General features: G+C 38.5%; 1 protein-coding gene and 1 non-coding gene across 4 annotated transcripts in view; both read left to right on the top strand.

Moving 5' to 3' along the window:
• prkd3 (protein kinase D3) overlaps positions 1 to 24,910 on the top strand; it is a 105,322-nt gene that overhangs the window by 46,281 nt on the left and 34,131 nt on the right. For all 3 annotated transcript variants that reach the window (XM_015354321.2, XM_006626132.3, XM_069196918.1), the window contains exon 3: positions 14,050 to 14,188. In XM_015354321.2, the coding sequence (XP_015209807.1) occupies positions 14,050 to 14,188 (139 nt within the window). The remainder of the gene's footprint in view (positions 1 to 14,049; positions 14,189 to 24,910) is intronic.
• On the top strand, positions 8,834 to 8,905 carry trnag-ucc (transfer RNA glycine (anticodon UCC)). The gene has a single exon. It is a non-coding gene; the product is annotated as a tRNA-Gly (tRNA).

Genomic DNA, 24,910 nt, shown 5'->3' with positions numbered 1-24,910 from the left:
CAATGACAGATTATTCAGTTTAAGAAAAGATTAGGACCACAAAGCTCTTTTCTGCTGCCTTTCCAACTTAATGAACGGATCCCAGGAGATAGGTATATGTTATGCCTTTGGTATGTGTGGAGCATGCTGTATTGTTTTTGTGTGTCATATGATTAATGGCTAACATTGGGCTGAAATGGAATGTTGTTTCACATAATCAAGATAAAGATAAACTTAAATGCTGTAATTTGTCCATTAAAAGGATATTGCAGCTTTAATGTGGTTGCCATTTTGGAATTTACAGCTGTTAAATACAACAGCAGAGCTACTACAGCTCATGTTTGGATACCTCTGAAAAAGGAGGAACTTTGCCCTCGGCTTCTCTGCAGTTTCTGGTTAGACGTATTCAGTGAATAACAAATAAACAGTGCAATATGAAAATACCATAATCTTGGCCTCACTGTGCAGTCTGGCTGCCTGTACTGTGTTGTAAAGTTATTCTGTACACTGAATGGAAATACATGTAGTGTGTGAACAGGAGATGTTTGATCGGCTTTGGAACCGTGAATATGTCTGCATTTTATTCATGTCGTATACTGTAAGAGTGATATACACAGAAGTGAGCTTTTGAATGACGTCTCATTTGGACAGGATGTTTTCCAGATGGCATTACGTAAGTCATATAACATAAATTATAAGCAGCAAGATAATGATTGATCTTTTTTCCCTTCTACTATATTTTGCTAAAAGATTAAATTTTTGTTTCATGCTTTTTCGACAAGGATTGACTGATTTGATTTAGCACCATTACATTTCACTCTCTGTGCTGCCAAATATTCTTGATTTCTCATCAGTGCTACATCACAGCTCTCTTGTTACTGTATAGTTTGTTTAAATGCACTTCTCTTGTGGGATTTGTAAAAGTACCCTCAAGGTGTGAAATGCTGAGGTGAAGAATTTTTAAAATGATCGTACACTTAGCATAACGGAGGATGGGAGTCTGCTGCTTTGGAAATTTGCAAGTGCTCCATATCAGACAGAACAGTAAAGCAGCCAGTTAAAATGGCAAGTTCAATTTGCATTACATAGATAAAAATCTATGTAAAAAATAAGATGTTTTGAGGATATAGTAAGGAATTATCTTGTAAATACTGCTTTTTATGTCAATTGATGAAAGTTTGCATTGGTTAGTTACAGATCCAGCTTTCAAGTTAGACAACCTTAAAAATTCATGCAATTTTTAGAGCGAATTTTTTTTTAAAGATATGCACTGTGGCGTAAATGCCATCAACGTGCCCTCTTTTCCAGTAGCGTTTTTTTGTGCAGGAATTGTTGTACATACAGTACCATTAAAATGAAGAAATGAAGACAGAAGATCAGCTCTCAGCTGGGATTTGAACCCATGAGCCTCCAATCCAGGCCCCAGAACCCTAACCACTACTCCATGCCACTACTTACATATATTAGTGCCAATAACCTTTGATTTCAGTATCACCTATTGGGCTTCAATGTCAATGTGCCTAACTTGTATTAAGCAAACTATCAAAACAGTCTATTTCTTTCGTTATAACAGGCCATTTTTGGGCCTCTGTTTTCATAGTTTAGTGGGATAACCAGTGATTTTTCTCTGTCGGACTTCATGCATTCACTTGTGAAGAGATCAACTATATTGTTCAAATCAAGAATACCTGAATTCAGAGTGAACCATTTGTTATTTATGCTTCTGTACATATTTATTTGCATAGTGGAGTCCCTTATACAGGGCAACACACAGCTGCATACAGTCAACCCATTTAGTGGATAATCAATAAATAAGTAAACTGGCGGAAGGGGTAAAATGTGCAGTTCAGTTCCACTCGCCAGTAGCCTCATCCCCGGAAAGCTCACCTGAGTGGAATGAGATTAGGCTGTGGATCTCACTCCAGACACTGTGTCTGATTCTCCCTGAAACCCGCGCAGTCCCTGATGCGCGGAGCATTTTCGGGCTGAAGAAAATCAAATACCTCCAAGCAGCTGACATTTCAATCTGGAATGACTTTTGACAGTCAGGGGTTATTTTCAATTTTTTATTTCTCTCCCACGCTCTGTCAAATGCCACATAGATTTTTTTTTTCTGTCTGCCTTTTTTTTCCCCATTTCTTTTACGTTCTCTAACAAATCATTGGTTTGAAACTATTTCCAAAAGAAAACTGTTCCTCAGAAATAAGTAAGTTGCTGATGTTTTCAAAATGTAACAACCATCAAAGCAGAGGAGCTCAAAAGCCCCCCCAGAAAAGACCCGCACGTTAACGGGGCTTGTTAAATTTGATACGTGGCGAAATCCAGTGTCTGTTGCAGAAGTCAGAACCCTGGGATCCTGTTCCACTGAAAGATTAACAAGTACTGTACTGTGCTCTTTGTTTTTCGGTTGCGGATTACACTTCTCTTTTCAGCAATCTAAACTTCAGCAACAGGGAGCCTTTTCCTTGTCTGGTGTGTTATCTCTTTGTTCCAAACCTGACCTTCTCAACATGCCTTTTGCTTATCTAACTGACATGAAAGTAAGGACACCGCTAACAGTGAGGTTATTGTGTGTCTGTTTTCCCCTGCAGCCTGTAGTGTCTTGAATGTTCCCAGTGCAGTAGAAGGGCCCACTGGGCCACAATGGATTACTTACCCAGTAGGATATGGTTATTCATCTGCTATGGATAATGGCATGCAAGCTGCAGAGATTAGAGATATAACCAAGCTGTTTTGACAAAGTTATATAAGCTTGAAACAGACTGAGCCTTTCATATTTCTTCCACATTAGGGATAAAGCAAGCTTTCATACAGGGGCTTATTGATGTTTGCATCAGTGAGGCCGTTTTCTTCCTCTGCTTTGTGATCTTTTGTAAAATTGCCTTGTGCACTGGAAAATTTGGGAGTCCAAAGGAGGCAAAAAATAATTACTCAAACTTAAAAATTTAAAATGTCATAAAATGCTGGTGAGGAAGTGTGTCCTTAAATAGCTTTTTTTCATGGTACCTGAGTGTGGCTTTATCATTTTAAGAAAATGCTAATAAAATATCCATGAATTGTCATATCATAAAATCGTGACTTTGGACACCCTTTCCTCAACTAGAGAGCTCGCACATCCATGACAAATCCATCAGATATGACAGTGCGAATGTCATTAATAATCTATAGTAAAAGGTACTGCAGAATCAAAGCTGGAAGTACAGACTTTATATTTTCAGCATGATACATATTTTTCATGTTCATTGTTAGATCTTATTTTCTCTTACAGTACATTGTTTGTTTATCACTGAAAAAGTATTCTTAAACCTTATTTTTTAAATGATGTACTGCTGTATTCACACAATTAAAGTTCCTGTTAAAAATATGTTGCCACTCACTCTTAAAAAAACAGGAGTCTCTACTTTCTGTTGTTATTGTTGTTGTTGTTCACCAGCTTCCAGCAGAGGGTCAGTGAATTGCTCTTTGTGTCAGTCCTCTGTTTTGCCCTGGTCCAGTTTTCAGTCCTCAGGCATGCCATCGCTGTACAGGAGGGGCATTGTGAATTTGCAGGTGCAGTCGTTAGCAGAATTTGCTTTTAAATGCATTTTTACACTGCCAGTTTTCTGTGCCCGAGGGCATCATTTGGCCAAGTGTTATTGCTCGTATTGTTTTGTACTTATTGTACACAGGGCCTAGGGGAGAACAGCTGTGCTTGATGAGCTTTCCAGCTACATGAGCTGGCAGACTGATACAAACATGTCAAAATCCTAAACTAGCCTCTCTTTAATCAATCCCAATGGGATGTGTATACAGTGCTGTTGACACCATAAATGTATTTTTTCCCCTTTTTTATTACCTTTTAATTATCAACTTTTAATACTCCAGTTCAATCAGCAAACTTTAGCCTCTAATGCTTCAGTCTGGCAGCCTTTAAAGGATTTCGGAAAATCTTGTGGAGTGAATGGGGGAAGACTGAAATAAAGAAAGGCTCTGCTGTGCTCCACAGAAGTGGAATTTACTTTCCTGGCAGACTGAAATGATAATTTCCTCTCTGAAAGGAAGTGTAGGACCCTTGTTGACAGTATCATATGAGCTACAGTATAATGGCTGAGGAGGGGTTTTCTGTCTATGTAAGGGGTGAGTCCAGAAAATATGAAACTTTATTTAAGCATCTTTACACCCAATTTGAAGTTGAAAGGGAAATGTAGTCTCTTTGTGAAACTGAAAAGAGAAATAAGTTAGTCTAGTGCAGCTTGGCTGTGTTTTAATATCTACCATTCATGTCACTCGTAACATTAAAACACACGTTCACTGGCTGTAGCGGTGTTTTTTGTTAAGTGTTTGAGAAATGCTGTCCTCTGAGACCTTAAATTTGAACAGATGTCATAATGAAGGATTTTAATCCGAGTCTTCAGTGTTCAGAACGCTGGCCTTGATCTACGCCAAACCTAACAGTGAAACTATCTGGAGGAAATGAATTTAAATTAACTTGGTGCGATTGATGAAATAGTTGCTGATGTTGAGACAAAGCTGTCCAGCCAGTTGATGTGCTGATTTCTTGGGGTTCTTCAAGAAAAACATTCTGTCCTTGTGTGTTTTATCACTTTATCTCCAAGCTGTGAAGTGAACAAAGGAATGCAAGACGTCAGTTTAATCTAGATAATACAGTGAGTTGAACGTAATGGCACCTGCCTAAAATATTAAATTGCTTTGTATCTCTCAAAATATATTGTTAGCCCAGAAATAGTTTAAACACAACCAGCATCCTCTTTTTGTGCTTCTCTTGAAATCCATGAAAATCCTACTGTGACCTAATTTAAATAACATCTTTACATTGCAGGGTGCTTTAAATAGTGTTCTATAATGCAATCAATTTAGATTTTATAGAACGGCTTGCAGGTTGTTTTCTGTTTAGCAGCAGCTAGGGATGTGGAAACTAACACTATGCAGGATATTGTAGTGGCAGTACATGGCAGTGTCTTTTTACAGTTCCTATTTAAATATGTCCGAAATGATATAATGTCTCTGACAGGAAATCAAATATCAGATGACTAAAACTTCCTTGAGCTTTCAGGAGGAAACATGCCATGAAAGCTTCAAGATTCGGACTCTTGCACCAGTACCATATATGGTGTAGTTCAAAACCCTGGTACTGTACAGTACATACCCTCCATGCTGGGCCAAGACAAATACTGATCTCAGGAGTGTATAAAACATGCTCAAACCTTTGGAAATGCGAAGGTCCAGATGTCATTGCATGAACGGCTGAGGATGATTTTTAATTTTTGTGAGTAGGACAGAATTTATAAAAGGAAGCTTGTCATGTTTTTGTGTCTCTCGTGCTCACAGACTGTTGTTTTACCATCCACTATCATAACAGCATCTTCCCCAGATACTCCAGCTCCTCCAGCTGGTGATGGACACAAGGACGGTCAAGGATGCTGCTTTTCCTATAGCTGCATGTCCAGATGACATTGCTTGGACAGCTGTCTGAGCTGCGCTCGTGTGTGACATGGCCCACCAAGGGTCAGCACGTGATTGGAACTGTCTCTTCTCAGTGTGAGTGGAGAAGCCCTGATGTGCCTTCGTGAAAGGAAATGACTCAGTATCAACTCTTGTCACATCCTGACAGAGCTATAGAGTGTTTTTTTTTCTTTGTGAGCAGGATGTTTACCATCTTTTACCACAGCAGTAACTTACTTACTTTTAACACTGTCGAACCCTGATTAACAAACAGAATTTTCTGTATTATTAAATGTATTTAGTTATACAACTTGAAGGTTTTTGCAAGAATTCTGTTATTTCTTTACACTTTAATTAGGGAATTGGCCATAAGAATTTAGGATATGCACTTTGGGTCTGTGCAATTTTTTTTAATTGTCAACCATGTGCGGATGTACGTGTATTTAGAGTTGGGGTTATGGATGTCCATTTCTGATTTCTGTACAACTGCAGTGGGCCAGCTGGAAGTTAAGAGTTCTCTTTAGTTCCAGTCATTTAGGATTTTGGAACTTTCATACGGTTTTGACACTAGGTCTCGTTTCAGAATTTTTGTCTGTTCTAGTCTAATGCAAAACTCATGTTCCTATTCGGAAATGCACAGTATGGGTGTTAACTTGTAGTAACACCCATAGTATACACGTATTTAACTAAGGGTGACCTTAGTTGATTAAATTCAACTCTGACCTTGCATAATGTGGCCTGCCTAGATTTTTATATCGATTCAGCTGCTAAAGTAAGTTGTGTCTTCTCCACTGGACTTGTGTATAGAGGAGCTGCAGGTGCCTCAAGGCTCTGATGTGTCACCCAGGTGGGGGCTGTGCTTTCAGTAATGGATGAAGACTGCCTCCTCCCATACTGTATGCAAAGCACTTTGGGATCCTTTGCAATGAAAAGTAGAATTGCAAAGTATTATTACTATTATAATAACATGGGAAATATTTTGAAAAGTGCTTTTGAATGTATCTTTATGTACTGTACATAAATGAGAGTAATTCTGATCGTGCTAAACTATGAATGTGGTAGAATTAAAGTGACATTTTTGTTGGATTAGTTATCAGGATGTAATAGTCTTTTTTTTCTCCTGAATTATGTTTTATGTTTTAAGTAAATTTAAAATATTTGTCATTATAGAAATTCAATGGTTTGTGAAAATAAAAACACTGAAAAGATGTGAAAACTTTCAACTTACTGTACATAGTTCTTTTGATTTCCTGCAGGCTTGACTATCGCAGTTTCAGGTTGGTGATCAAGTGAGTTAAAAGATTTTTCTGGGTTCAGTAGTATTTTGGTTCTGGGCAGCACACAGAATTTTTTCTGATGTTATCTGTAAACCTCAGGAAAGAATTAATGTGAGGATGAGTCATTATATGTTTAATAAAACAGATGTTTAGCCCTCAGGATGAATATAATATTCAGTCCTAATTATCTTTCCAAACATATTCAATTGTCTTCACCCTAGTATTTCATAGTTTTTCATCTTGTTAATCTTACGAACATGAAAAAAGGCCAATTTCCAATAAGATCCCTGAAATGAAAAGTGCAGATATCAGGAACATGTGTCAAGTTTCAAGAAATAAATGCATTATACTTGGCTCAAAAGCAATATCTCACGAGCAAAATAACCCAAGTTTTCCCCTTTGTTTCAAAAGCATAATAATTTCTTGACTTTTACTACATAATTCCTGGGTGGTCAGTAAGTATACTGCATAGATTAAGTTCAGACCATACAATGTACCCATTGGAGAAAATCGAATGTATTCTAACTGGGTTTACAATAATTGTAATTGTTTAGCAATTGTTTAGCACCATTCATCAAGTTTATATATTTTAAAGCAATATTATGATTAATAATGACAATTAGTCTTTCTCATGATTTCTTAAAAAAGCTAAAGTGGCCAGTGAGATTTGAGGGTCCTGTCATTATAAGGTCCTGTACAAAACAAACTTTTTCACTTCACCACAAAACTCTTACAGCTGTAATGCACTTAACAAGTGAGTTCACTTTTATTTATCAAGCACATTTCCAAACCTAAGGTCGCTGTACATAGCAACAAAGAGAAAGACAAAAACAATTAAAGTACAATAAAAGTCTTTATTCTTTAAAAATTAAACAATACAATTAAACAAGAACGTGCAGAGGAGAATACAGGGCAATCAGATATAGGCCCTAGTAAAAAGATTAGATTTGAATTTGGATTTCAGGAGAGTCAAAGAATTAATATTAAATACATGTATTATAATATGCAATTATTATGCTATACTTGCACTTACATGTATTCAGAATCTTAAAAGACAGACAAAGTCAGCAGTGTGGCGCAAACCAGACGGTTCAGGTGAAAACTGTGGTAGTGCATTTAAAATCAAGACAGGAGGCACCTCTTTATCCATAGAGTTGCAGGAGTCTGGAACAAGCTTTACAGCTGTTTTGTTGAGGCTGATACCCTGACGTCTTTCAAGAAACGTAACTTCTAGCAACCAAACACTGACCCAGCTATGTGGATCAGAAAACACTGTAAAAGATGCCAAATAAATACTAGAAGATGTAGAAAAGTGCAAGAAGTTACATGGGAGTATCAACATCAAACTATAATTGTAATATGGGAAAGTCAGCTTGAAGAGCCTACTTATGAGAAAGACGTAGTTGTTTACGTAGAGACATCAATTTTCTTCTTCTAGACAATGTGGGGAAGCAATAAATCTTCTAGATGTGGTAGGGAAGCAATAAAAAGACAAACAGTGTTGGGATAGCTACACGTGTGGAATTTACATAAAGGGATGATGGGTTAGAATTGTATAACACACTCATTTAGAATATTGTGCATAATTTAGGTCATCATGTTACAAAAATGATATTGCTCTGGAATCCTTTCAGAGAAGAGTGACTACAGACATTCCTAGGCTCAAAGGAATGTCCTGTACCGACCTGATAAAGAACAGCTTTCTAGTTTTTCAACTTGTTTGATAGATCAATAAGTTATGTCTACAGGTATTGAATGCATAGCATTTCCCAAGTGCAAACGATGCAATATTTTGTTTTTTGTTTTTTGCACATAAATGCTTGCTTTCAAAAATCAAAGAAGAAAGCACACCCAAAGGTGCTGTGGTGCTGTCTGGTGAGACATGAGCGGAATGTACAGTACATTTTTTTTTTATTCAATTCCTTCGTTGTGTTGGCATACAGCAGCCTTCTTTGGGGCTTACTTTTACAACAAATAATTCCATTCGATCAAAGTGATTATTGACATTGGGCCATTTCATTGTCTGTGTGAATGGCACTGTTCTGTGTCATGTGATTTGCTGTACACTGCCGTTGTCACGGCACATCCGATCCATCCACGTCATAGCATTATTTGGTTGGTGTTGTGGTTATACCGCGTTGGTGGTATAGTGGTGTGCATAGCTGCCTTCCAAGCAGTTGACCCGGGTTCGATTCCCGGCCAATGCATTGCCGAATGTTTGGGCGGAGCGGTGGCTCTGTGGCTCAGGATCTGCGCCTGTGGCTGGAAGGTTGCCGGTTCAAATCCCACAGCTGGCAGAGGAATCCTACTCCGGTGGGCTCCTGAGCAAGGCCCTAGGAAAGGTTACAAATAGAGGAGGCCATATGTTCTGCATAGATCTTTTGGTTTCTGATTGATCTGAGAAACTCGTACTGTCAGTCCTAAATCCATGCAAGAAAAAAACGATAATTTATATGAAATACATTAATTATGTGATATCTAAAACCTAATTCTGTGCTATTTAAATTACTTTATCCTTCAAATACCCACACTTAGTATAACATAACATTGTTAGAGCTGTGTAACAATTTGAAAACAATGAGTTCCAGTTTAGCCAGTTGCAGATGAACGTACAGACAGGTAAACACAGAGGACAAAAGGGAGTTTTCTAGCAAATTGCTCTGGCTAATCATAATACTAACCAGGCGAGAGGACCTTGTTCTGATTAGTCTTGGAGACCAGATTCTGGCTAAGTAACGTGAACCTCGTTTTAGAGAGTTTGCTGTCCTGTTTATTATTAGGAAATCGTGAATTTCTTTATTGTTGAATCCTCAGGCTAAATACATTCTTTCCTAATTGGTGATAGATTTTAAGAATGCGGGGATTTTCACTCACTCTTAGACATCCAGGTTATAGGAAGGGAGATTTACCCCTGGGTCATATTCTTTTATTTAAGGTACATCTCTTGTCAGCCTGTCAAGGTATTGTATAGCGTTTCAGGTTAAAGGGTTAGCATTCAGAGTTTTCTGGATCTGTAGAACGTAGACCTCTATGATGCTTTGTGCCTTGTTTTATATTTTTTTAATGTTGTATTCTGTGTAACATGTTGTGTGGTTTAGTTATGTTCTTGTCTTTGTTTCCTCATGTTTCGATTTTCATGTTTTTATCTTTTCACCAGAACTGTGCCAGAGAATAAAGAACTTGCATGTCTCAAAATTAGACCTACCGCTCAGATTTATTTTAATTATTTTATTTCCTGCCCTCTGTTTTCCTGACCATAAATTTGTGACCATATTTAGACGAATTATTAAATGTAAAACAAAACACTAAAAAGGAAAGGGAGAGTAATTTAAACACAAACAAATATGTTTGTGTCCAGGACTGCATTGCTAAGGGGACCAGATCTGGCACGATAAGGGGCACAGTATTGCAGGTCTCTGTACCTGTTGATGGCATGTTAGAAACGTCAGGTTACATGGTGGCATCGTAGTTAATAATAGCAGCAATAGAAGTATTAATAGTCTTTGTTTTATATATTTATTTAGAATAAGCTATTGCTGTTCAGCTGTTAGCTCATTTATCTTTGCCTAAGCTGCACGAGCCATTTCTGTCTGGGTTCAGATCAATATGTGGTACTAAAACAGCTTTTGTTTGGGTTACTAATGATTTACTGACAACTGCAGACTCTGTTTGTTTTTGTCAGTTTTTCTCCTTCTGGACCTCATTACTAACTTTGATACTGTTGATCATACCATCTTGCTGAATACATAAGAAGGTTGTTGACATTACTGGAAGTGCTTTATTGAGCTTCAAATATTATCTGATAGTAAACAGTTTGTTCATATCTGCCTCTGGTCTCACATATGGTGCTTTGCAGGACTGTACCTTTGGTCCCGTTATTTTTAATATCTGCATGTTACCATTAGGTTTGACTTCTGTTCTATTGACACACAATTGTATGTTTGCATGAAGTCTGACATTAATCAAATTCTATCTCCCTTGTCACACTACTTGAAAGGAGCTAAAAAGTGGATGTAATCCATTTTTTACATCCAACAATTCGGGTATTATGCTTATTGCTTATACTTATTGGATCTACATCTGTGCCAACTTTAGTTTGACCGTTGATGGTGTTGGAATTAGTCCAGGGGCTCAGGGTTGGTATCTTTGTATCATCTTTGTATCATCTTTGATCAGAGGCTCGTGCTTGCCGTGTTGTGAAGGTGTCTTTTCAGCTTTGTAGCACTGGCCATGCTGATTCATGTGTATCCCAAATGGATGTAGAGAAGCTAATGCAATTTGAGACAGGCCAGCAATAGTGAGGAAAGTGGTTCCAGCTGACCGTCCACTAGAGGTCGTTAGGGTCTCTATTTCTATATAGAGTCACATGCACTGTATTAATTGATAAATTAGTGAACTTTCAAAGGGGTGAAAGCCACATTCATTTAGTTCAGTTTTGTATATAAAGGGAGTGACGGTGGTGGTTGGTGGTCTTTGGGGTGAAGATAAGACTGTGGCTGAATGAAGAGTCGTTGCACAGTATTCTAGTATCCTAGAATCTGTTGTGAATTTCCATGTGCTCAGGCCTGTGCAGATGAAGGCCTGTCACATGCATGTTTGTTTTCTCCAGGCTTGATTATTCGACTGCAGTGCATACTAGTGTGTTCAAACATTCTTCATGTTTTGAATATCACCTGTTTGAGTTTCCTTTCAGCGGCTCACTGTGCATTTCAGATTAAAATTTGATACGCTTCTGCACACCTCCCAGGGCTTGAATGCTTTGTCTCCTGACTAGTTTGGAATTGTTAAGCTCCTCTGTTGCACACCTGCATGTCATCTGTGCTCCTCAGACTCCCTCCTTCTATTGAGAATAAAACGAGGCTCTGAATACTGAGGCCTTTCTTTCTGTCCTGCTGCTCCAAGACTCTTGGATCTCCCATCCATACCAGGTCCCGCAAGTCAGTCAACACTGTCCAGTCTGGTCTTAACATTTGTGTATACTTTCATTTCTGTTCCATGTGTTGTATTGTATTAATTATTTATATACTTTGTTCAGCGCTTTTACCTTAGACTTATTTTATGGTTAAGCATTTTTACATGGTGTCATGAAAGGTGCTAATTAAAATATTATAAAGCCTTTTTTAATGACACAGCCTCTCAAGGCAGAGAGGCAATCAGTCAGAATTAAAAGCTAGTGTCTGAATTCTTTTTTAAGCAGGATTTAGAAGACCTGACAGAATTGCATGGAACGATATGGACTGTGATATACTGTAATTCCAATAAAACAGATGCCACTAGTTTAAAGGACAGAAAGTCGACCAGAGTCTAAACAGCATCTCCAACAACTGTAGCTGGATACTTATGGAGTAACAGTTGACATAGCCAAGAACCAAATCATTCAAGGCTTTAAAGGTAAACCATAATATTATTTTACATTTTATTCTGAAAACCACAGTAAGAAAGTTGAATAAACAGGGCTACTACTGTATATATCAGACATTTCAGTTCTCGTTAAAATGGGATCCTTGGAAATTTGAACCTTCTGCAGCTTGGTAAAGAACATGCTTGGATACACCAGCCAGCACTGCGTCACAAAACTCGAGCCAGGAAGCAGTGAACGCATGCAAATGTAGTCCCCACATCAGGTTATCGCTGTTGTGTCTCATCATTTTTAGTACAAGCAAGTAAGTGACACCCGAATCACCATGGTTATGTTCATTTTCAGTATATGGAGCATCAGTTTATGAGATGTATATGAAGGTTGGTCAGGGGGAACTCTTTGAGTTTCAGTCCAGCTCTTGGCTTCATGCTGGATTGCCTGTCTTCCCGTGTTTCCATTTGTTGTGAACAGAGATGCTGCCATGTGAGCCTCACCAAATAAATAGCCATAGGGTATTGGGAAACAGGCCAATATCAATGGCTGCTGCCCAAATAAAGCATCTCGACACTAGTCGTAAGAGGTGCTTTCGTTTAAAAAACACTGTTGCACAGCAAAAAAGACCAGTTTACATGGAAACTGTATTGAAGTCTAAAGTGAATTAACACGAACGCGAATGTCTAATGAGAGTACGGGTTTTCAAAAGTGACAGCACGTTCCTAAAAGTTACTGCTTGTACTGCAAATAGTTACTCATTGCTTGGGACTGGTGGTCCAGATGAGTTTCCATTTGTCTGGAGTCTGAAGACATCACCTTTGCATTAACAGAGGTTGACCTCCTAAGGTCTTTTATGTGCTTATACTGTATATAAGGAACACACATGCCTTAAGATATGGGTGGATGCTCCACATATCAAATTGTTTGTCTGCTGAATGCAATTATTTCTTTCATTTTGATTTATTGCGATACATTTTTTTAAGCTGAGACACATAAAATTTTAAAAAGGTTTTGTCAACTCAAAATCATAACTGATAGCACTATACAGGCGGGTGTACATTTTAGATATCAGCTTCTTTCAGTTCGAAGATACCATTTATCACGTTTTTAGACCTGGTGTGTAACCTTTGTATTACACACTGTATGATTTTTACTGTGTATGATCTTTACTTTGAGGTCTGTAGCAAAGTCTGGTTTCAAAGTTTTATGGTATTGTGCGCTGGTAATGGACAGATATGCCTAAGAGTTGATGAAATGCATTTCCTTTGTTTTTCTTGTTTAAAGCAGACTAATTTGAATCTCTGTTGTAATGGCAGTTTTTAATTCATGGTGTCTTCAGAACTAGATATTTTTTGGTAGAGAGATGTAAAGTGTAAAACTGTGAAACCATGCTGGTCTCTCTTAACCAAGCTCTTCTTTTGACCAGCATTTCTGTGGGCTGAGGTTTTACTGAGAGATGTGTTTTGCCAAATTAAGAGTTTCTTGTTGTTGTCTGACCTTCTTGGGTTGGCTAAGTTGTGTTTCATTTGAATATTCGGAACAAAAAAAAACTTGTGGTTAGACAATACAGTCCGTAAGAGATTGTGTTGAGCTTTTGTTTCTTCTGAAACCACCTTTGTGGTGCTGACAATGACTCTTCATGCTGTGGTTTACATCTTGCTAGAGTACATATTAACCCAGTATATAATTTTACTATTTTCATTAATGACATGACATGAGCTGGTTTGCCAGCTTCCTATTTGCCATTGTTGGATGTTGGCACGACTGTGCCGACTGGCAAGACCGTAAAGGCAAATCCTTTTCAATTTTAGAAAGCGGAGGGTTGTTATTTCTTCAGGAGACTGGGTGCCAGTAACATGTGGCAAGTTTGAGAGAGACTCTGCATGTGTGGACGTGACTGATGTGCAACACATTAAAGGCCGTTTCTGTAGGAAAAGGAAAAGTGGGCTCTTTAAATCTGGAACCGAATGTTCCTAATTGCTGTTTTCTTGATTTCAGTTCCCAGAGTGCGGCTTCTTTGGCATGTATGACAAGATCCTGCTGTTTCGTCATGACCTGAACTCGGAAAACATCTTGCAGCGGCTGACCTCAGCCGATGACATTCACGAAGGAGACCTGATCGAGGTTGTCCTTTCTGGTGAGTACAGCATTATCGGTCTTGTGCACGGTCCTGCAGTGAGGCCTTGATTCTGTGTCCTTTGCTTTTTGTGCTAATAGACACTTCAGCATCCCCAGCTAAAGCAAGTTAAAGCTGCTCATTTTGGCTGTTAATTTGTAATGGAGAAGAAGTGTGCAGACATTAATGCTTTTTTCCCTTTGATTACTTGGGTTGAATCATTGTATCTGCATCATCAAATTGGCCTTGACATTAAATGGTGTACCTCTGTATTTTTTCATTTGTCCCGTATCTCGTCTTCTGGTTTTATTGTATTTCTGTTATACCTCTGTAATGAGTTGGAGAGAATGAACCATTATTGTCTGAATCATCTCAAGAAAAATGAAAAAGAATAATTATTCTTTTAAGTCCACCATTAATGTTTCTCTTGAACACTCTTTATAGACATCCTTTTCAAACACAGTTCTAATTATTTGCTCATTGTGAACACATTTCTAATCCGGTGCAATTAACACTGTTTCCAAAGCTGTATTTGGAAAAACTTTTTTTCCTGCATCTGATTGGCTGTAAATAATTACTTCAATTTTGCCTGAGAGGTTTTCTTATAAGAGTGTAGTCCCAGATTCCAAATGGTTTTGCAGTTGTCTTTTTTTGCTGACTTGTTATCAAGGTAACGCAAATAAGTTGCAGTAATTATTTCTGTTTTGAAGAACTTCAATTTGAAGCTTTCACTGTTTGGTTTTGAATTTCCTTCTAGGGTAAAAGATGAATATTTAAAATTTGGGGATATTTCTTGAATGTTACTGACTTCCCTGGCCTACAGTATATACTATAAATCTGTAAGGTAAAGGAATGTGAAGTAACATAAACAGATGTCTGCATCTTACAAATGTTGATTGCTAGGCAATGCATGGTTCTCTGGGGTTGTGCAAATTGTCTTCCTTCTCAGCATTTCTTGAACAGGATACTCTCAGTCTCCATGTTCTGTTTCTGCAGGCTTGTTATGTCCATCTGTTTTTCTGATTTTCACAAGAGACAGGTATCCCTTTCTGGCTATTGTTTTCAAATCAACTTCCAGATTTGGATACAGCGGTCATTTCAAACTTCTGTAACTTTACCCATTCCTGCTTAAGTGTTGGCCAGTTCCATATGCTTCTTGTGTTGTGTGATTAAGGGTGTTGTTGATGTTGCAGATTCTCCTGGCAGAAAACAAGCCATTCCTGCAAAAGTCTGTTCTTCTCAGAGACATTGAAGCTAAGGGTTGTTTGGTGATCTTCCTGTACTCCACACAAGCCAGTGCGAAATATAATTGAAAGAGTATTCCATATCGTAATACAAGCCAAGGGCTGTTTTACAGCAAGAAAACCTGTTGAAAGACGTATCTTGCCAGTTTGTAGTTGTCTGTATTGGTTACCAATAACATGTTAAAGTTTATTTTCTGCTATTTGTCCAGATTTTGTAAGTGGCAGTTTCTAGTTTAACATTTCTTAAAATGTGGAGTTTGCTTACTATTTTTTCAAATGAGACAATGATCCCTATATATCACAAGCAACTTTGTGTTTAATATATTTAGATGTGCAATATAAATAATTAATAAATGCAGTTCTTCCAGGAGAATTGAAGAAATTTCAGTGAGACTGTACATCAGGAAATTATGACAACTCTGGGTTTTGCACAAGTTTACAATCAAGATTATGCTTTAGTTCTATATATTTAATATGTTTTATTATTCTCTTGATTATAAAGTCATTTGTTAGATGAACGATAAGCATAGATTAACTTTCCATCAGCAGATTCACGATTAATCCTTTTTGAGAGTATGTGTGCGGTGTATGTTTCTGAATTTGGCAAAGAATATCCTGCTTCCACCTTGTGACCATTTGTGTTTCATAGGAAGAAAAGTGAAGAGATTAGAAGTAGTCTGAAATGGCAGAGTTTCGGGTGCCAAGTTAGGGTGTGCTGCCACAAAGAGTAGTCGGATTTAAAAGGGTGAACTGCAATGTTAGGTGCAGTCTTCTGTTATATTAAGACAGGGTGGCTCCCAAAGTCCAGGCTGTGGGCCTGCCTCGCACCCTGTATTTCGGGCCGGGCTCCAGGCGGCAGCAGCTCATACTAAGAATAAGCAGCTTTCTGATGACGGCTGGAGCCTCCTAAAGAGACAGCCCAGGAGCGGCAGTCGGGGCTTCTCATTTCTGTTCAGAAGTATTATTGGTGGTTATTCATTAGGCTACAGCCTGTTTAAATGTACATATCTTTCTTTCCAGTTATAGAACCTAAAATTGAAACAAAATATTTTTGTCTGGAATACCTAATATTGTATAACACCTTGCAGACTGTAGACCCAGACTGGGAAGGTGCTAGCCTGTCTACAGCCTCACCCTGCGAGGCACAGCTAGATGAAATCAATTCCTTTTGAACTGTTGCACACAGTAAGTGTGTCTGTGCCCGTTCTCTTTCGGCTGGACTGGGTTATTTGTGAGAGCTCAGGCAGTACTGTATGTGTGAACGGTAAAGAACAACAGGTTCTGGTCACTTGCAGCGCTGGTCGGGCCTGGTTTCCTTTCTGACTCTGAACACTCGGGACCACTTCTTTACACAGGAGCTCCCCTCGAGCAAGACATAACATGTCAGAATCAGAGCTTATTTATTTCATTCTCCATCCCTCCGTGCATTTTCTAACCACTTCAGGTGGGCAATACAGGCTCTCGGGAAAGCCCGAGTCTGTCCCTGCAAGCATAGGGCACGAGGCATGATACCCCCAGCCCACGACAGGGACGGACTCACAGACTCTCTCACACCAGGCCAGTTTTCACAGAATCCAGTTAACCTGCCAGCGTGTCTGTGGACTGTGGGAGGAAACTGAAGCACCCAGATAAAACCTACACAAACACAGGGAGAGCAGACATTTTATTGACATTGTAGTCTTATTTTTTTCTTTTTCAAGATGGTTTTTTATGTGCCTTTACTTTACATGCAAGAGCAATGCAGGTTTTGAGCATATGGAGAAGATTTAATTTAATGCAGCTACCTACATTTAAAGTACAAGTGTGCTATTTAAGGGATAGTAACATTTACGTTTGGTAAAGAAGTGTAGAAATTGATTTTGCATTGTCCAGTTCCTAGAATGTGGTTCCTAGAATGATTATTTTTTACTTAGAATTAAAAAAAGCCTGTGAGCAGGATACATTTAATAATTTATTGTGGTGGAGAAATCGATGTATAAGAGGTTTCCTCTACCTCTACAAATGTAATTTCATTTAATTTGTAATTTGTCATTTCTGTGCTTTGGCCCTGTTTATGCTGTGTACATTTCTACAAAGTCCCTTAAACAATTGCTTAAATATGTGGAAAGATAGATTAAACCTTGTTTATGTTCTTATAAACCTTTAAAAGTGTCTTATTGAAGCATATAACACGAAAGCTTTGCACAAGCCCTTTGCACAAAGGACTAGGTGGGAGCCCATATTGTTTTGAAAATGGAAGAGAAGATAAATGCATCAGCATTTCAAGCTTTAAAATGGAAGCATTAGAACCTCTCCCCAACAGATATTATGTATGTGTTAAATGTATGGTCTATATATATGCTACATAGTATATATCCTATGTATATGTGTGTCTTCATGCTTTTTCGGTTCTCTGCTGGGTGAAACATTAGAGGTTATTCACTTCTTTTCTGCAAAATGCTTAATTTCCTCTAGCTATCTTAGATTTCTTTGCAGCTGGTTGTCTTTTCTTCTTACCTGAATGTCTTCACATGTATGTGCCATACATAATGGATGAGGGCATGAGTAAAAATGTGAAGATTAACCGATCAGGCTTTTCACAGATTTTGTGTCAAATAAAGGGCAGTTTTAAAGATTGTTGTCGGGTACAAGAACTAAATAGAAAGGTCACCATCTAGTGGTGTCCAAGGGGAGGGGCAGTGAATATCTTTACCTTTTCAGGTCATGCATGTTCACCATCACCTAGCGGGGATCCTGCAACACACAGTACTATAGGTACAGCCCTAACTGTAATGAAAGCATAAGAAATGAGTTACAGTGGCTGGTACACTGGAAAAAAAGAATGATGCCACCAATAACTCAAGACCTCATGAAAATAACTCAGAAAATAATAAATGTTCTGAGTTAAACAAAATCTTGGCTAGATTTAATAAATTAATTAATAATTAATAAAGGATAAAGGAAAGATTAAAGGAAATGAAAGAGCTGCTGACAGTCATGATCTCTAGTCCAAATGAAGAATGTATTTGTATAGCTTTAACGCAGTGGTTTTTTGGAAGCATTGGGCATGTGATTTAAATGCACCGCATTTGTAAAGATAATGATGTGGAATATAGTAAAAAAAATGTTGTTTCTTTTCTATATGTAAGTATTTTAAGAAGTTATCCTTGAACAGCATTGTGAACCCTCCTATTTTCGCCAGATTAATGGTGCTTAAACAGCTTGAGCAGCGTCTTTGTGTGATGCAGCTGTTCCAGCTCTTAAGAATAGCGTTAAATTGAAGTTTAAAGGTGGGACAGATTCAGTAGCTTCTGGCAGCTGGGGCCCTCTTACGCAGTTTATTTTTTCAGTGTCCATGTTCACTTTGGCTTCCACCTTGCTGCACATTAGTGACAGTAGGAAAACATCACATTCACCCACAGCTGCTCAATCACTGTAGTCTTCTTGTGCATTTTACAAACTGTGCATAGATGCAGGTCCAACTTGTATTTCCTTTCCTTAAACAGAAATGGGCTGAGCCTGCTTTTGTTAAACGTGGATGTATAGCGCAGATAACGCTTTCTACCCCCCTCGCTGAAGTAAGACTCGTAGTTGTGCTGCTCGATATTGGATTGATGGGATTTCTGTGTTCACCAAGTAATGTCATGAAGAGGTTTTTCAACTCCACAGACGTCTGTTGTGGTTACATCTCAGCGAAGACAGGTGTTTAACTCTCAAACAGCACCCAAACGGCAGCAAATTCGAACGTATTTTTTTTACGTTTGAAATGAATAACTTCCTGAACGCAGTGACCACACTAGGCCGTACGTCAGCCCACTTCCTTCGCTTCTTACCGTGTCTGGTTTTGGTGCAGAGATCTTGAAGCAAACAAAATATTTCAGGTTGTGCTTTGACTGTTCTTGCTCTTTTGCAAATGGCATGAATAAAAATGAACTAGTTTTTTTTGTGCTTTTTACCTACAAATATGCTCTGGCAGGTTCATTTATGGGATTTTGGGTCTGCTTTGTTTTTAGCACAAAGGTCTTCGTCCTCAGGGTCAGCATTTGTTTCCTCCTAAACTAAGAAAATCAAAAACTACTTTCTAGTATAGCCAGGGAGCTTCTTGTAGACATTTATTCATTTTTTACTAATTGCACATAAATAAGAATTTTAGAAGAACAGCATTAAGTAGGATATTGACTCAAAACACTTGTCCTCAGTATTTAGCTTAGTTTATTGACAACTCTGATAAGAGTATGGAACCAGCACAGGACTATAGGACAGTGCTTCAAAACTTCAACCACTAAGTTGTTTACAGAAACAAAGTGGTTTCCATCCTCAGGAAAACCTGCAAAGAACTTGGACCAGGCATGTTGGAAGGCCTACGAGTGGTGTCCTGCAGGTTTAAATTAACCCATTGCCTAAGGCTGATGTGTCGATGATGTCTATCGTCACCACTGATTTTTTTTGTGAGTGCTACAATACTAGCAATAAGATGGAAAAACGTTTTTAGACTATTTTGTCTCTCTAGACAGATGAAATTTATTTGTGTAAACATTGTATGTACAGTACTGAGGTACAGTAGGTTAGCCATTCTTAAAATAGAAATAGGCGTATTTAAAGCAGGTTACGTATTTTCTTTTGTTTTAGTATGTCCTGTATGTTATCCATAATGCCAGGTTTTGTAAATGTTTTGATTGATTGAGTTAAGCTTTCTCTGTAGGTGTTAGATCATTGTAAAGCCAGATGGCTTCCTCTGATCACTAGAACATCTATTATGATCTTGAGGAAGTGACAAAATCTTTGTGAGCTCCCCCCCCCACAACGATTCCTGCAATAAAATTCCTCAGGATACGCTGCTGTGCAAAAATCACATTGTTATGCTTTGTTCACTCAGTGTTTTTCCATCTTTATGAAGTAACAATTCTACGTTGATCATCTAACTCAATTCTATCCACTTTATTTAAGCTGATAGGTCTGTTTTTTTCGATGCAAAAAGTAAGCCTTTTAATTGTCCAGGGGAACAAATACCTCTAAAGAGTAGGAACACCTTGATCGTTTAATATGTAAATGAGATAAGATGCTGTAACCCTTCATGTTGGCTGTTATGTCAAGGTGGCATTATACAGAGCTCTGCCATAAGCCACATGAGGGCACTGAGGCACCATCCAGCTGGTGTCACACTAAGAGGGGCACAGAGCATTCACAGAGGTTGCTCTTGCTCGTTCACTCCACTTCAGGCACACAGCTGATGTTCTCAGGTGCAGTTAGCTCTGTCCTGTCTTCCCTTCTATGCCAGGCCACCCCTCCTGCTCTTCTGCTACTCCTTTCTCAACTACTGCTCAGCTAGTGGAGAAAGCAGCGTGGCTCACTCTACTAACAGATTAATTTGGCCTGGCAAAACCTCTTTCAGTCCTCTCTCTGTCTCTTGGGATGTCTTAGAGGGGCATTTTCGTACACAACGGCTGCCTTTTATTTATTGCCTCAGCTCACTGGTGCTCCCAACATTGCGAGCCCCCCACAAACTCCTCCATGAAGCAGTGCTTTCTCCCTCTGTCCAGTTTTCCCCACTGTGCAGCATCCGTAGGCTCTCCTCATTCCTTTTCCACAGAACAGCGTTTTCCCAACCTGATAGGGCCCTAGTTTGTCATGACTGGTTCTATTTGGCCAGGGACACACAGCTGTACAACAACTGACTTCTCTTGCTTGATCTAGGCTTCTCTGGGACATGAGAGTACTCTTTACAGTAACTGACTAGAATAATCCTTCATTCTTCCACTGAGTGTAGGTGGAGACGAATGTGTTATTCACTCAGAGACCACTAAATACTTTCACAGGAATGTGGAACACCTGTGAGTGATTAGGAGTTCTTCACCAGATATTTCTTACTAATTTCTCTCTTGGAAATATTATTTACTTTTGAGTATTGAACAGAATTTTAGCATTCTGATCACTGTGAACTGCATGTTGCTGAATGGCAAGATTGATGTCTTCTTTCTCAATGTAAGCTGTATTAATAGTCAAAGTTTTTGTAATAGTAGGAAACACTAGCAGAAGCTTTGAGAGAATTGTTGAGGCTCATAACATGTATATATACTATAATAATCCTTGATTGTGTCTAAGATGTCTGTCTGAGAGTTTTAGACATCAGGGTATATAAAGAAAATTAGGCCCAAAATTAGGACAAAATCCTTACTGGTTCTTTAAAGTATCCCACAAGACTTGTCCAGAGTCGTCCACAAGACTGGGAATCCTTTGTTTTTCCTGTGTGAACTTCACTGGGGCTCCTCCTTGGTGGTAACACTCTCTGTAGAGGGATATTGGGGTCATGTGGCTGAGTAGCATGTCTCTGAAACCTGCTGGGTGTCTGTGAGCTTTCAGTGTTGCATCTTTGGCCTAGCTGAGGCAAGTCTGCTGTGAGTGATGGACAGCTCACCAGTCTGGACAGTGTAGCGAAAAGGCATGTTGACTAGTGATTGTGGTGATTCCCAATGTAAAAAGCATGTTTTCACAGCTTCTCACCGGTTGGTCCTTCTTTGCATCATGAGCAGTGAAAAATAATAATAATAATAATAATAATAATAATAATTGCTTACACTTATATAGCGCTTTTCTGGACACTCCATTCAAAACGCTTTACAGGTAATGGGGATCCCCTCCACCACCACCAATGTGTAGCATCCACCTGGATGATGCGACGGCAGCCATAGTGCGCCAGAACGCTCCCCACACATCAGCTATCAGTGGGGAGGAGAGCAGAGTAATGAAGCCAATTCATAGATTCATAGAATAGAATAATTCAGTTGAAGGTATGGATGATAAATGGGCAGCCACACATTCCTTTTGTACAACGTTTCAAGAAAATAGACAGCACTTGAGCCTGGAAAACATATTTCCACGAAACAATGGCTGTCAGACAATACTGTGTCAGAGTGATCCATCATGTTTACCAACCTCGAGTGAATATAAATCAGGTGTTCCAGCAGACTTGTTAACATAATCCTCCATCCATAGTCTATATGGTGATTTGTTTTAAGGCTAGCCTGAGGTATCCAAATTATGGTTGGCGGGTGATATGTTTTCACATTGTGTTTTACAGAAGGTTCTCCAAAAGAGCATCATAAATCAGGTTGTTTAGGACAGTGTAATGTCTGAAATGGGCTGGAATGCCTCAGGTCTAAAGGCAGTGCGTACTGCAGTGAATGCTTTGCCAATAATTTGTATTTAGCAGTGGCAACTGTGTTGAAAGTTTGATTCTCTGCAGAGGATGTAGTTCAAATCTCCAAAAGACCCTGTGTGTACACCTCGTGAAATGGTTTTTAGAGTTCACTGTCCAGAGCTAGATGTCTGTTAAAATGAATAAATGAAAAGCAAACAAAATTAAACTGCAGATGCCGAACTACTGTAATAAATGTAAGTATTACAGTATGTGGGTTTAATTAGAGGAAATATAAATACTGGAACTGTAAACCTTCTTTTATCAAAATCTTTGGCTTACACTGTCCAAAAATTCGTTTCTGAGAGATTCAAGTTCAATCAATCCATAAGACATTTTTAAATGACAATTAATCAGGATGGTTAATCACACTAGACTAATAGAAGATTAAGTACAAATGTGCTCAGAATGATGATGGTACACAAATATGAATTACTAAATTTCAGGCCATGGTTGTCTAAACACCTTCCACTTTAATCAAGTATTTTAAGTAGCTGGCAAGTATTCTTATCAAAGAAAAACGGGTAGTGTTCATAAGTCTTATAGGTAGTGCAACAATTTTTTCAGTCTTTTGGGAATTAACTGCACAAGATTCTGATTTTCTTTGTGCTGACCTATAAAGCAAGATGTCAGTGCTGTGTATTGTATGGGATGTGAGTAGAAATATCACCCTGAGGACATAAATATCAAATTGACTGTAAATGAAGCCACTGTGGTACAAAGCACTATGTTGTAATGGTACAAAGTGCTTGTACTGTACACTAGTCAGACTAAAGTTTCTGTGGAATGCCTGTATGGCACATGTCCATTGCTACAGGGAGTTTGTGTTCTGTTTATCCAAACAGTGGAGAAAGTGGGCTCTCGTTGCCTGTGACTTTAGATCAGGTTACTGTTGGTACTCTAAGAACGACTTTTGAATTTTTACAAATTGGCATGCTTAACACTTATTTGAATTCCTGTGAAGTATGGTGATCTGCCAGGTAGAGTTTTCATCATTTTGGATTTGAAGCATTCCTTTCAGATATCCTGCCGAATTGCCAATCTCTGCTGCAGGAAATATAAAGTATCTTTTATTAAAAAGTAATAAAAAGTGTGTGTTTTTTGTCATAGAAACATTTATTTGGGGATGGGAGTACTAGTTTTTTTCTCCTCTTGATAAATATACTGTATACGTTTTTAAAAGAAATTATAGTTATAATAGAAATTATAATGAAAGCTTTCCTCATATATGAACTCGCCGAAAATTCCAATACAGCAGTGATAGCCAAATGTCCTGGAGAAAAAAAACAAATTGGACATTTGCATAAATAATTAACTGATGGAACGCAATGGATCCCAAAATACATTTACACTTAAGGATTAAATATATCATATTACAAATTCCTTAAATTATCAATGTCCCAAATAAAATGGTTAATACAATTCTAATATAGATGAAGATCCAAATAATTGCCAAAAAATGGTTGTAATGTATTAATGTCAGACATGTTTCAAATGAGTTAGACGACAAGGGTTGCGCTGAGCTGCTTCAAGTTACTGTAGGTGTGGCGAATCCACTTTTATTTCTCGTCGCAGAGCAGAGATGGAGCAGCATACTGAATATCTATCCCTCATACATCTCCAGCACCTTTCCTATTCTCATGCTGTGCTGCCTCCCAGACCCTGAACAGGAAGAGAAACCAAACATGAATGTGATTAAAAATAAATAATTGCCTTCTGCTTCGTGCAAGTGAAACTACAGAACGGAAAATCAGCAAAGGACAAAAACAGCACGACCTTGTGAAAGTGCACAAGCTGCAATTTTTTCAAACCTATTCGGATGCTGCCGTTGTTCTTTTCCCCATTACTAGTAAAGTGAATGTACAATGAAGTTATTGATTTCATCAGTCGTATGCTGCTTCAAATATTTTCTTCATATTTTAAGGGATCCCTGATCACAAATGTGACTTGCTTACAAGTTAGTGATGGGAATTTCCATTTGGAATCGCCTATGAGTAGAAAAACGAAATGGTCCAGTCACCATAATTGAGGATTTTCAAAGTTTCAGGTCCTTGGCGAAGAACATCCCAGAGGCAGAGAAAACCTCACCCCCCACTTTCTCATGTCTCTTAAAACACAGCTGTGTACACGTGAGCACCGATCTCTGGTATCGCAACGCCCTCCTCCGGTGCCACAGTGTAACTGCGTTAGGCAGCGGCTTTCCTGATGCTCACCGCTTCTACTGTACATGCAGTATTCCATTTGCTCATGAAAACAGGTTCGAAGTCTCAAACTGAAGTCTTGTATATTATGAGATCTGGTATGGTGATCAATGGGAAACGGTTG

The sequence above is a fragment of the Lepisosteus oculatus genome, chromosome 2 (genome assembly GCF_040954835.1).
Source record: "Lepisosteus oculatus isolate fLepOcu1 chromosome 2, fLepOcu1.hap2, whole genome shotgun sequence".
NCBI classification, from domain to species: Eukaryota; Metazoa; Chordata; class Actinopteri; order Semionotiformes; family Lepisosteidae; genus Lepisosteus; species Lepisosteus oculatus.
The sequence above is the reverse complement of the archived record's forward strand: the minus strand, read 5'-3'. Positions and strand labels throughout refer to the sequence as shown.